The 12,672-nt window shown below is 51.0% G+C and overlaps 1 protein-coding gene across 3 annotated transcripts in view; it reads right to left on the bottom strand.

The window, feature by feature from the left end:
- Positions 1–12,672, bottom strand: part of LOC144133536 (ribosomal protein S6 kinase alpha-5-like) — a 258,998-nt gene that overhangs the window by 104,204 nt on the left and 142,122 nt on the right. The window contains exon 1 of one of the 3 annotated variants that reach the window (XM_077666701.1): positions 8,792–8,910. The exons of the other annotated variants lie outside the window; for them this stretch is intronic. Within the exon in view, the coding sequence (XP_077522827.1) occupies positions 8,792–8,861 (70 nt within the window). The 5' untranslated portion in view covers positions 8,862–8,910. Of the gene's footprint in view, positions 1–8,791; positions 8,911–12,672 lie in introns of those variants that run through there. 3 annotated transcript variants of the gene reach the window in all.

The following is a 12,672-nucleotide window of genomic DNA, read 5'->3' as shown; positions in this document are numbered from 1 at the left end:
GTGCATTAAACGAGACAACCGCAGCGGCGCACTAATTACAATACTTGACGGCTTTCAAATGCAATCACAGTTTCTCTTCTTCCGCGTGATTATTTCGACGTAAGCCGTCCTTTCACAGGTCTAGCAACTTTGGGTAAGCGGACAGAGAGAAAAATATATTGAGGAGCTCAGGCTGAACAGATACGGAGAGAACGGTGATCAGCGAAGTGCTGCGGGCCCAGAGGTGAAAGGCGTCAACAGATGTCCCCACGATATTAAGGCATGAATGCCTCCTCCCGCTGTAGTGGAGAAGGCGAAATCTTATCGCTCCGATCACAGCGCTTATTAGTGCGACCGCAGATTGTGCGCATGCCAGGAAATGCAAGAACGCCGCAATTAAAAAAACAAAAGAACCACAAGGAAACACAAGGAAACACAAACCACCACAAGAAATAAAAAAAATGTTTTAGGAGAAAAAGACGAAACTATACGAGACGTCAAACATGTCCCGCCTGTCCACAAAAGAACGCCAGTGAGCCAATCAATCGCCTTCAAAGCGAGGTTTTTACAAACGCCTGCACAGCGCAGATTCGACAAAGAAAGAAAAGTAGAGATAGGAACGAGGTGAGAAACTGAAGGAAGAATAAAAGTAAAGAAGAAAGACATAAAACCGAAAGAATGGAAGAAATAAAGAACGAAATTTTATATGCAAGGAGGAAGGAAGGAAACGAACAAATAAGGAAATTAAAATAGCAGGATGAACAGAGGAAAAAGGTCAGAATAGGGAAAGAGAGAAAATGGAAGAAGTGAAGAAAGGTATTACACAGGAACAGAGGACGAAAAGACGGGAAAGAAGGAGAGTGGGCGGAAGAAAGAGAGTCCCAATCATGCACAATGCGCACGCATCTCGCACATTGGAAAACCAACGAGGTCGCACGGCGCACGACTGAGCGACTGCGTCGGGCACATACATCGCTAGAGGCCTTCCTCGTGTGCGGAGGCACGTACGGCGCCGACAAGGGTTGCCGCCGCTACACAGCAGCAACGCCCCGGGGTCGGTGCGCAGCGCCAGCATCCCGGGGCCATTAAAGGCCAGCGGGGGGCGCTGCGAAGGCCGACGCTCGGTTTCGCCGCCGCGTCGCAGCCGCACCCCGCCGAGGTTTCGGCATTGTGAACACAGCGCCGGCAACAGCGAAGCCCTACTATCGGGTCGCGCATAGGCCTTGGCCAATGCCGGCGGAGAGTCGGGATGCGTATTGCCACCCGGAACAGCCACAATTGAAATGTTTAGGTGCGCTCCTCCGTTCAGATTACTCTGGTAGTTAATATGTGTAATTATTGATGCTGTTTAGCACACAAGGCCTTCACACTGTTAGTGGGAAACACAGCACATAAATACATTGAAGTAAGCAGCGGCCTATTGGCTCTCGAGCATCAGCGTCGCATGCGGGAGCTGAGCAGTTCGATTCCCGGTGCTGGGGGGTACCCACCGGTGATACACTGCGTAGAGGTCCCTGACCTGGTGCTCGTCTTAAGTGGAGTTAAATGCTTGGCAAATGGTTCTTTGACCCCCCGCTGAGTAGACGGAACACACCTTGTGTTATGGCGCTCTGTGGCCACAGATGCCCTGCCGCCATAAAAAATCATTATCACCATCGTCAAGCGTTCCTAGCCCCAGGCATTCGAACTATTCGAAATTGGAAAAAAAAAAAACTGCTCAAACTGAAACCAACCTTATCCCAGATCAGTTGCACGCACTGTGCAAATGCTGCCGCCGGGCGCAAATACAGTGCAGCCAGATTAATTAGCCTCTAGACAGGATGAAAACGATATTGATATCACCGCGAGAACGACTCGTTTCAAAGAGCGACGCAGGCCCGCTAGACCTTGAAGCCGAGGTGTGCCGACAAAAACCCACAAATACGCTTTCGGGATTTGCAGGTAAGAATCCAGTAGTAAATTAGGCGAGGAATGTTAAGAGATAAAGCATGCAGAGCAATAAAAACGCGACAAACGACGTGACAACGCACCTGGAAGGAGAGAAACGGCAAAAAAGGCAGAACTGAAATGAACTTTTTTTTTTACTCTGCATGAAACACTCAGACACTTGGAACTAAATCCGATTAGTTGTCACGGTTTGTGACGCGTGAAAAAAAAAAAAAAGGCATTACGTTTTCCAGAAACCAGAAGTGACAGGTACCGTACATGCTGAAATGATAACGTGAAGACGACGAAGGGGGCCGGCCAGTGCCATATACCTGGGGTGAAGAAGAAGAAGAAGAAGAGCAGAAAAACTGGACTCACGCACCTCGTTTGTCTAAGTAATTATGTCAGATGACACGTAAGTGTTCCGCTTGTAGATGAATGTGGTGCAGTTCAACTAAGTGGTCTTTGAAATAACTTCCCGGTCTTCGGGATTTAAAAACGCAGAGAGCACATTTCGACCAAACTGGGAGGCAGAACAAACAGACAAATAAACCGCAGCCGAAGATTCCAAACAGGCTGGTACCAGGGGGCTAAAGAAAACGGCGAGAGAAAAAAAGGAGAGAAGACAGTGTTTCATGAATAAAAGAAAAGAGGGGGATGGGGATAGCTGGAGGAAACATGCCAGCCTCGTATTCGCGCCGAGGAGGAGAATGGGCAATAAGGAAATGCACGCAGCTCGCTTCGCCACCGGAGATATGATCTCTCCCCACGACGGACGCGCTCACTACATAGTATACATACGCTGCGAGGGGAAAGAAGCACCCTGCCGCTTCGATCGGCGCCCGTCCCACTTTCCCTTTCATCTGCCACACCAGTGGCCGGAGAAAGCACGAGCGGCGGTTGCCAATCGGAAAAAGAAACTATCCAGGCCAGGGATAATAGGGAAAAGGGGAAATGCGAATGAGAAACCACAAGCAGCAGAGAACAAAGGAGCCGGGAATGGGCGGAAAGAGGCCGCCATTCGTGAAAACAAGATTGACGAATCCGCGCAGAGGAGTAATAAGATCGGCCGCGCAGTCTGCATACAGGACGCAGAACGAGAACAGCAAGAAAATAAAGTAGAAAAAATGTAGTTACGGAAGAAGTAAAGGACTTGCGAGATAGGTGGTGTTGGTAAGAGGGAAAAAGTAAAGAAGGACGGACGAAATGAAACTGAGCAAAGGGTTAAAGAAGGAAGAGGAGAAGGCCCGCGCAATAATAATAACGATGGGAAGCTCGGAGAAGAAAGCAAGAGAAGCGGCCGCGGTGCAAGCGGCAACAGTGCACAGGAGGGAAAGCAGCACAGAGCACAACACATTCGCACTGCCGGCAACGCTCTGCCGGACGGGAAAGGAGGAGGCGGCAAGAGAGCAGGAGGAGGAGGGGCGGCGTGGGACACGTGCTTCGGTTGGCTTCTCGGCCGCCGGTGCAGATGGCTGGCTGAGGAGACCAGCGCTGCTCTCTCGGCTGTGGCCTCCTTTTCGCGCGCGGGGTTTGGGGTCAGCGCGTAACCTGGTTTTGTTACCGAACGGTTTTTCTGGCAACAGCCGCCCGGGAGCGGCGCAGGGCGGTCCACAGCCGGGGACGAGAGTGTCTCGAGAAAGAGGAGCGACAGAGCGTCAACTGTTCAACAGCAGCGAACGATGGGCAGAAGGCGAGAGAAATATAGACACTGTTCCGTATAGGAAAGGAGAGGGGAGATGAAGAGGTAAAGAGGCGTCAAGAACGGCCTCTGGGTGACTGGCGACGAAAAAGAGTGCGTCGGGGACATTGCGTCAGTGGGCTACTAATACCTAGGTCGCCACAGCCAGACGGGTCGTCGCGACCGGGTCAGGGATGACAGTTCCATGGAAACCTTGGCGGACGTTCAGGAAGCTCCTCCTACGGCGCAAATTCCCGGGCCTGAACGGAAGTCTTTCGTCAGTGTGTTCAACAAGCGACATGACACTGGTCACGTGATGTACACCTTGGCCGGATACTCGCCACCGGTTATCACAGGGTCACTGTCCGACCACAGGACCACAGACTGCTGCACACCCTGTGGTCTGTACAACAACGAGGCTCTGCAACAACTCCCCGTAACCTGGAGAAATTTGACCAAAGCAGAGCTTTTTACGTCACCGTGTCGAATAGGAAGCAGCCGTGGTTGATGGCGGGACTGGTAACGGTAGACGGAATCCGAACCTAAAGCTTCTGACGGCCCCGTTACGGGCAGGGAAAGGCAAGACGCGAAAGCAGACCGCGTTACAAGAGGCAAGTACAGAAAAAAAAGCAAACACGGTGAAACGACCCGTCGTCACCGTGACAGCGCGGAGAGACGCAACGAAAATATGGCACGTCGCGAGATGGCCCGGAACTGGAGTCGCACGAAATAGTGAGAGAAGGGATGATGGAAAGAAAAGGGCGACCCGACAAAAAGCAAAGAACGGGAGCAGGAATGCCGGCGCGGTCGCCACCTCCTCGTCCCGCACCGGAATCGGGACGGGCCGAACGAAGACGACACGCCGGCGACGCCAAGAACCGCCAGCACGGAACAGCGGGGACCGCCTCGGCGACAGCTGAACCACGACCGACACGGACGAACGACGGGGCGCAGCGGTTCCGTCTGTGCTGTTCGCTAAGGCTCTCCGTGAATTAATTGCCGCGTGCGGATAGAGAATATTGGTTTCGATCTGTCGTTTTGAGTGGGTCCAGGATATGAAGGCCACCGAGGGTAGTCGCGGATTCTTCACTGAAGCTGCCTCCCTAACGCAACTACATTATTGAGAGGCGTCGTAATAAGGCCGCGATGATTCGTAGACGACGAGAGCTATTTGCAATCACTTGCATGCGTCATAATTTTCCCGCACATGGGGGCACATGCCATTTCGAGAGAACGACAATGTCTTTGAAGTGCTAACCGCGGCAATCAAAACTGCCCCACATATCATTAAATACACCGAAGACTGCCAACCGTGACAGCCTCAACTATGCCACAAAGTATGAAGCACACCAAGCTGTACCGTACCGCACAGCATAAGCAAACCTAGGCCTAGCTAGCCACAATGACTTGACGCCAAGTGTACCACACAGTGGGTTGACAACCGTGACAGCACCAACTGCATCACATTGCGTAAGGTATGTAAGACATCCCTAAGCGTGAAAACCCATACTGTACTACTTACTATTAGTATACCAGACGCTGTCAACCTCGACAACTCAAGCTTGACCGTACAAGCATACGGTACGTCAGAGTCCAGACTCTGCCAACCTGCAGGCAATCCAAGCAGTGCCACATAGCATAAGGTACAGTAGGATTTGCCAGCCGCGGCAGCCATAACTGTTACACATAGCGCGAAATGCATCAGGCGCTGCTCCGCAAAAAGTGTTCCCCCATAAGCGTGGATGCTCGCGGGCTCACACGGGAAGGACATTGTTCGCCGCCGCGAAACAAAAAGGCGAAGACGCAGCGTGGCGCTGCAGAATCGAGACCGTCGTCGCGTCGCTGACAAATTGGAGCTGTCACGGCGTGCCGCGGGAGAGAGCTCGCATGCCCGCGACGACCACTATAACGCAGCGCGCGCCCCAGCACCGCGGGCTCACACGTGACCCACTTTCTTCCGGTAATTTTTTTTTTTTTTCGCGCGGCACTGCTACTGCTGCGCTGGCTGCCCGCGTAGCGGCCGCTCGGGGCGAAACGAACAACGACTAGATAGATACACTGCAAAGAAGGCTCGCCGTAAAGGAGTTGGCCGGCGCTCGGGACAACGGTGTCCGGGCTATCATCCTCCTGTCCAGATAACGTCTCCTAGCAAGATGGAATACGAAATCAAAAGAGTTAAGTTGTCCGAAGAAGACGGCTCTGAAGAGGAAGAGGGGAGGGGATGTAGGTGCGGTCCTTCATACATATATAATGAGACAAGCGCCCAGAGAGATCATCGGTCCAGCAGGCAGCCATAGCTGACCGTGCAACGGCATTCGAGCGCACGTCAGGTGAGACGGCAAAAAAAAATAGAAACCGACGGCGTGACTAGCGGCGGCTGAAGCAGCGTTAGCGGAACAGTGTAACGTGTATTCGTGCGGTACACGTATCCCCAGTCCAGCGTTTCCGGGTTTGTCAATAAAACACACTAGCGCGGGTGCGTTCGTTGTTTGGAGGAAGCGTGTCCACACGCTTTCATTGGTGGTTCCGTTAGCACCTACGCAACCTGACTCGCGGAAAAAGCTGTGTACATTCTTCGAACATTTTGTCCCCTTTCTGTCCCGATTCTTCACAAACAGCTTAGTTATAGTTGTAAACAATCGTAACGGCTGTCAGCCCATGTGTCTGAACCTCTGTTTCTTCGTATACTCGCTGCATGTCTTGCAGCTGGCCAGCTAGTGCTCGCCAAGCTTTCCATGATTCATGCTGATTTTGCTCTGTACCAACCGCCAAGCGGCCGTCCAGAGCCTGTGCCTCCCATAGCGTCGAACATGGCTTCGCGCTGTCGGCTAGCTCTTTGTGGCAAGGTTTATGTTTGTGGCAAGGCAAAGTTTCCAGGAAGAACGCGCTATAATGAATTTCTTAGTGTAAGGCAAACCGTTGCAGTCAAGCCTGGAAGTCAGCGGGGGCGCTGCACTTATTTTTGATCTTTCAGCTCTGCCCAACGCTAAACTGAGGCGAGGAGTCAACCCTCCGTGAACGCCAGTACATGATTGAAAACCAGAGCCGCAGCGGCGTCAACAAACAATGAAACCCCGAATGTAAGGTCATCTCCGGAAGCGAAGCAAGACATCTTTGTTTGCAGCCCTTGGGCGTCGTCGCGGTCTTTCTTCGTAGACAACGCGCCGCCGGCCTCCCAAGTTGTAGCTTTGCGACCTTGTCTACACTCAGACATGTTGGCTCCATTTCCAAGTCTATGCCACACGGAAAACCTTGACATGGCTGATCGTGTGTGTGTACATGAGCAGCCGTGTGCGTGTATGTCATCTGACCTTTCTTGCGATACAGCCAACATATGCTCGCAAAAAAGCAGGGGAACAGCCCAACAATGGCTCGGCTTAAAGCTGCAATCAATTTTCGCTTATTTTTGTCAACTTTTTTGTACTTTCTTTTCTATCGCCTAATGTTTCTTCAGCTACAAACGGCGCCAGAGAGACAACAATAGACACAAAAATGTCTCCACGAGGCGAAAACGAATGCAGGAGGAAAAAAAGATATAACAGGGACGGGACGACCAATCCTGGCATTTGTGTCATAAGGCAGGCTTCCTATCCTCGTTTTACGCAGCGGTAGCAGCGGTTTTAATTCCGAAAGTATGTAGAAAACAGCGGTCTGTATAGCGTGTGGTTCGTGGCTGCAATATTTAGCGATGAGGTTGCATAAGTGTAGTTTGGGGAAGAAAAATAACACTTGTACCAAGCAAGGTTCGAGGGCACGCAAGGACGACTCGAGGAGTGCTCATCTGTCACGTAGCCTACGCGGACGACCTTTGAAAGTGGGCTTTAAACAAGGTGCTTAACTTCATTAAATACAGACTAATTAGGAGACTTTAATATGAAGTGTTATAGCATCTGTTCGCGACTAATCATTTGACGCTGACAAATATGCTTCAACAAGGCATCCGCCCGGTCAGATAATCAAACGTCGAAAGCGGTAAATTTGCAGCTGGTGCGACTTTGGTTTTTATATACTGTGCCCTGAAACGTAAATCCTATTCGCGATCTGTGTTCTGAAAGAAATTTATAGCCTGAAAGAAATTCCTATGTCCAAAGGAATTTCCTGCAAAACAACAGGAGTTAAACGTATTTTACTGATGACAGATGAACACCATATGAATATCCAGGTTCAGGCAGACATAACAGGAGGAAACAAGGATTAATTCTCAATTGTGAGTGAGAGGAATTGTCTCTATTTTTATTTCTTCCTTCTGCCTTCTTTTGTTTGTTGCATCTCTCAATACTCCTTTTCTTTTCCGCTTTCTCTCTATTTGCAACAGGCAATTCTGTCGAAATGTTCAGTTTACGGGATGGCGACAGTTCGCATACTCTAAGTGAGGTGCTCTTCTTGGAACACGGCACCTCTGGGAAGGATCGAAAGCTGCCTCTACGCCATTTATTTACGCTTCGGGCGCTCCGACGCATCTGCTGTCAGTTCCGGGAAGAAGAGCCACTGCTTTCGTCTCGGAAGGCACCAATATAGTTCGCGCGCCCCACATAATCTTTTCCTTTTCAATTTCATTATTTTGGGAACTACCCTGGAACACATCAACTTTGCAAACGCTTCGATATCGACAGCACACGGGGTGCTCACCTCAGCAAATGTCAAGGGCTCCAGCTGATGTCACAGCGCTTGAGCGACACGCAAAGCTCGCGTTTCTCGGCATGTGTACGATGACCTCATTACTGCATAAATTATCTCGCCTGCATAGATTAGGCGCTGCCGACAAACGTGTACACGGTTCTCGGCCGGAGTGTACGCGGTTGTGCGATACAGAGAGAGCAATAAAATCAACAGAGAGATTTTATTGTTTTTCAGTGTGAGTCAGCCCACACCATAAGCTTTTCTCTTCACGTTCGTGGCAGCGACTCTTCCTGTGTATGTAGCATTCGCTCACACGCGCAACACGTCGACCGATGGCTTTGTACACGTGACATTCTTAAAGAGACAACGGGGGGTGCAGAAGCCCGCATGCCGCGACCTTTCACGGTCTCAAACGTGCTAATGAAAAGAAGCAAAAATTAGATCCAGAAACTCAGCTTTCTATATCGCAATCCTGAAGGGCTCCTGATTTAAAAAGGCACGAAATGCAGCTAGCAACATCGCGTGTGATATTACCGTAATGCATACAGTGATTACATAAAAAAAAAGCGAAGGAAACCTACTTACCCGGAAGTAACGGCTTGACGTCGCGGTTGCCACGACGGCAGCATTTCCGTGCAGAAAAAAAGACGCCCATGTGGTGTTTCCGAACGCCGCGCGCGACCACTCAGCAGTAATCCAGAGCCATCAAAAGGTTTCACGTGGCTTATCTAACAAGGCGCACGGCTGTGCCAGCAGCAAGAAAGATAATACTGATATACTAATAAAGAAGCATTTACCGTTCGTTTACAAGCAGCAGCTGCTAATAGAAGATTGAACAGGTGTTAGCGTAAAGTACCATAGTGAAGACCTAACTAATGCTAGCAGCTGCTGATGCAACGCGATACATCATCTGAGGCGACCGAAGAGCGTATACATAGCTCATCTATACTAACGCGTTGTCACATCCCTCGCCGAAGCACGTCACTCCGGTGAACACTCACGTATCCAAAGGGCGACTGCTATATCTGTAGTGTATTGGGCGCCGCTTGCATTGTCTGTATGCCGCAGCTTCGCTTTGTTTTTGTTTGTTCTTGCCCTTTCGCCCTCGGTGCGCTTTGACCTCGATCGAGGAACTCCTCTCTTTTTTTAGCCGTGATCGAAACGAACTTCGGTACGGCCTCGGAATGAGCTGGCCATGGTGGCGCGGATCGGAGAGCTTATGCATGGGAGGGAGGAGGCGTCGCGTTCAGCAGTGTATACAGCGACTAGAGAGCTTTCTCTCTTTGTTTCCCTCGTTTGTGCCTCCTTTTGCAACGTGCGCGGCTATTCCCGTGTGATCATGATTATCGATTTTTATGTCGAAAAGGCATCTGTGGCCAAAGAGCGCCACGGCACAAGGTATTTCCGACTTCTCAAGGTGTGGTCCAAGACCCATTTCCCATGCATTTCACCCTAAACAACCCGAGCACCAGACCAGGGGAAAGCTTGTACCCAATGTTGTATCACCGGTGGGTGCCCGGCGGCACTGGGAATTGAACCCCGCACTTCCAGCATGCGAGGCGGATGCTCAACTACTTGGCCACCGCTGCAGTTGTTCTCTTGTGGAAATCGTGCAACTTGGCCCAAAGAAACCTTCGTCCAGCCTTCAAACACACCCCTTAAACCACAACCCGAACTCATTGCAAGGCAGTCAACAAACCATCAGTGCAGGACAGAAGCATAGCGGCCCACGCTCACGACATATAAGCCACTTGCGCATGTGACTCAAACCCACCCTACAGGCACTGTTCGCCACTACCACAACCTACGGTTTATGGGGGTTTAACGTCCCAAAGCGACTCAGGCTATGAGGGACACCGTAGTGAAGGGCTCCGGAAATTTCGACCACCTGGGGTTCTTTAACACGCACTGACATCGCACAGTACACGGGCCTCTAGAATTTCGCCTCCACCGAAATTCCCTACCAGAACCTACGTTCGTGTTCATTCCACATAGTATGAAAAGAGAATTCATAAAAGTCAGCATACATTAATGAAGGCCCGTCAATGCATGCTTCAGCAAGCACTATTGTCTCCAAGTAGATGCTTTTCCGAAAGGCAAGCTTCCGCGTACTGTGGCAGATGGACCTCGCGTGCAACACAGCTGAGGCTATATATGACCTATCAAGTGTGCTCTTGAAAAGTAGACTCAACCTTACACTAATCATAAACGCAACAGTTGAGAATCCATTAAATGCGCTCGCGACCGGCGTCGACTACTTCGGCCGAGCGCAATCTCGCTAGTAAAAACCCGTAATCACTGAAAGCGCGCCGGCTCGCGGCCTTCGATCGCACCGCGCCACCAGTCATCCCCGAAACCAGGGCGCAACGGCGGTTCAATTTCAGGGCAAATAACAGACAAAGAAAAAGGAACGCCTTCGCGCACCCACCACGCAGTATCCACACGCGCGCACACAATGCACGCTCGGATGACTCGGCCCCGGAGTCGAGTCAAGGTCGACTCCCCGACTCCGTCCACACCGATTCATAAACAAGGGAGAGCTGCTGCTAGGGCAGGGAGGTCACCAAGAGGAGGAGGCACCTATAAAGCGCACGCCAAGGAGCACTCCCTAGCTATTCTTTACAACACACCGGGTGAAGGAGGGGAAGCAAATAAATGTGATCGGACAACAGGAGCACTGGCTTCCAAACAAAAGCGGAGCGTGACCCTGAGGAGAGTCCATGGCAGCAAACGACCCCTTTCTTCTTTCTTACACGAGCCACTGTCGTCACGGTCGCCACAGGCCATTCTTAACCTGTTCCTGCTGCCGCACTTTTCTTCGAGTCGTCGCCGCTGAGTACGCCCATGCATCGTCATCGGCACGAACGCGTCAAACATACAAAAAGCATAAACGGCTCTAGAGGAGCGCAGCTATGCGTGCGCTCTCAAATTGCAGGGACAGGGAGAGAGTTCTTCCTCCTCGCAAGAAAAAATCTCAGCGCAAGTGCGAGAGAAGGCCAAGAGGCATGGCAGCCAAATGAGCTCCTCCCCTCCCCCCTCCCCACCACCGAAAGCGCGGCGCCCGGTCAGCCCGCCGAGTCGCGCGAGAAACCGAAACCTGCTCTCTTTTTTCCAAGCCTCCTCGCCCTCTTGAGCGTTGGTTGAGACCATTAGTTTATCGTGTGGCCTTTGTGCGGCCGCTTTGACCTAATGACGCCCCAGCTCTTTAGTCGCGTCGAATACGTACGAACGCCGGGATGTGAGTCAAGGTTCGCGCGATCTCCCTTTGTCTACAGTTTCTCTTCCTCGGCATTATTGCGATGCGAACGTGGCTTCACGACAGCAACGGATCCAAGGTCTGCTCTTAATACTCCAGCGCTGAGAACGGCACGAAACCGCGGTATTAATTTTTTTTTTGCTTTGGGAAGAAGCTGCGGATGTAGTAATGATGATGGTTGGATCGTAAGTATCGGTAATTATAACAACTGCTTTTTACGCAAATCGTAAAAATTGTCACCGAGCGACTTCTAAGCAAATCACTGCCATCATCAGCCAAATTACGCCGAATAGAGGACAACAGCCTCTGTTAAAGATTTGAAATTAGCGATGACCTAATAAATTAGCACAGCAATATAGCAACCGTGCCGCAGCGCGGAATGCGTAGGCGCCCTTAGGTTTTAGTGTCTACAAACGCGACAGATGGCATTGTGCGCGCAGATCTCCAGTCCACAAGCATCTCCACACTTCGTGCCTATAGAAAAGAAGGCCGTGGGCATCGGAAGTCGAACCGGCGACCTCTAGCTCGAAAACAGCAAACCTTGATCGCGGAACGTGCCAGTCTTGCCGCTGCAAGGCGAAACATTTATAGGACGTATCCCTTGCATACAGAACCTACATGCTTCATAGCGACAGGCTTTACAAGTCTCCAGGGGAGAGTGCAATTTCGTTTCATTAGACACAGCTGGTGCCCGACGCTAACAGCGTCGGCGGATTTGCTGTCCAAACGGGCGTCCTCGTTGGAGTTGGAGGACGGCATACAGGTACGGGCAGTAAGAAGCACTTCATGTGCATCAAGTTAACCATCGAAACTCCGAATCAGAGCCGCATGCAGTTTTTTTTTTTAGAATAAATTTCCCACACACGCACGACCCTTTAATTCCTTTTTAACTTCGACGCACACGAAAAAAAACTTCTGCACTTTAAACTAACTTGTTCCCTTTCCCAATGCACGCATCTGCACGTACGGACGTGTCGCATATTACTCGTTAATTGAAAGGCTCGTTAATTGAAAGGGTGAGAAGTATAAAGATTACTTCGCCTCGGACGTGTGTTAGGCCATCCCGTGGCAAATGTATGACACTGGGCAGCAACCCCAGCAGCCGTGCCCTTTTACCGTGAGGTGAGAGCGAAATCTGTTCAAAGGCGCGTCCCCACGTTCAATGCTTCATCCGCTGGATGACAATCAAGATAACCACTGCAGCGCTGGG

The sequence above is a fragment of the Amblyomma americanum genome, chromosome 5, assembly GCF_052857255.1.
Source record: "Amblyomma americanum isolate KBUSLIRL-KWMA chromosome 5, ASM5285725v1, whole genome shotgun sequence".
In the NCBI taxonomy this organism is placed as follows: domain Eukaryota; kingdom Metazoa; phylum Arthropoda; class Arachnida; order Ixodida; family Ixodidae; genus Amblyomma; species Amblyomma americanum.
The sequence above is the reverse complement of the archived record's forward strand: the minus strand, read 5'-3'. Positions and strand labels throughout refer to the sequence as shown.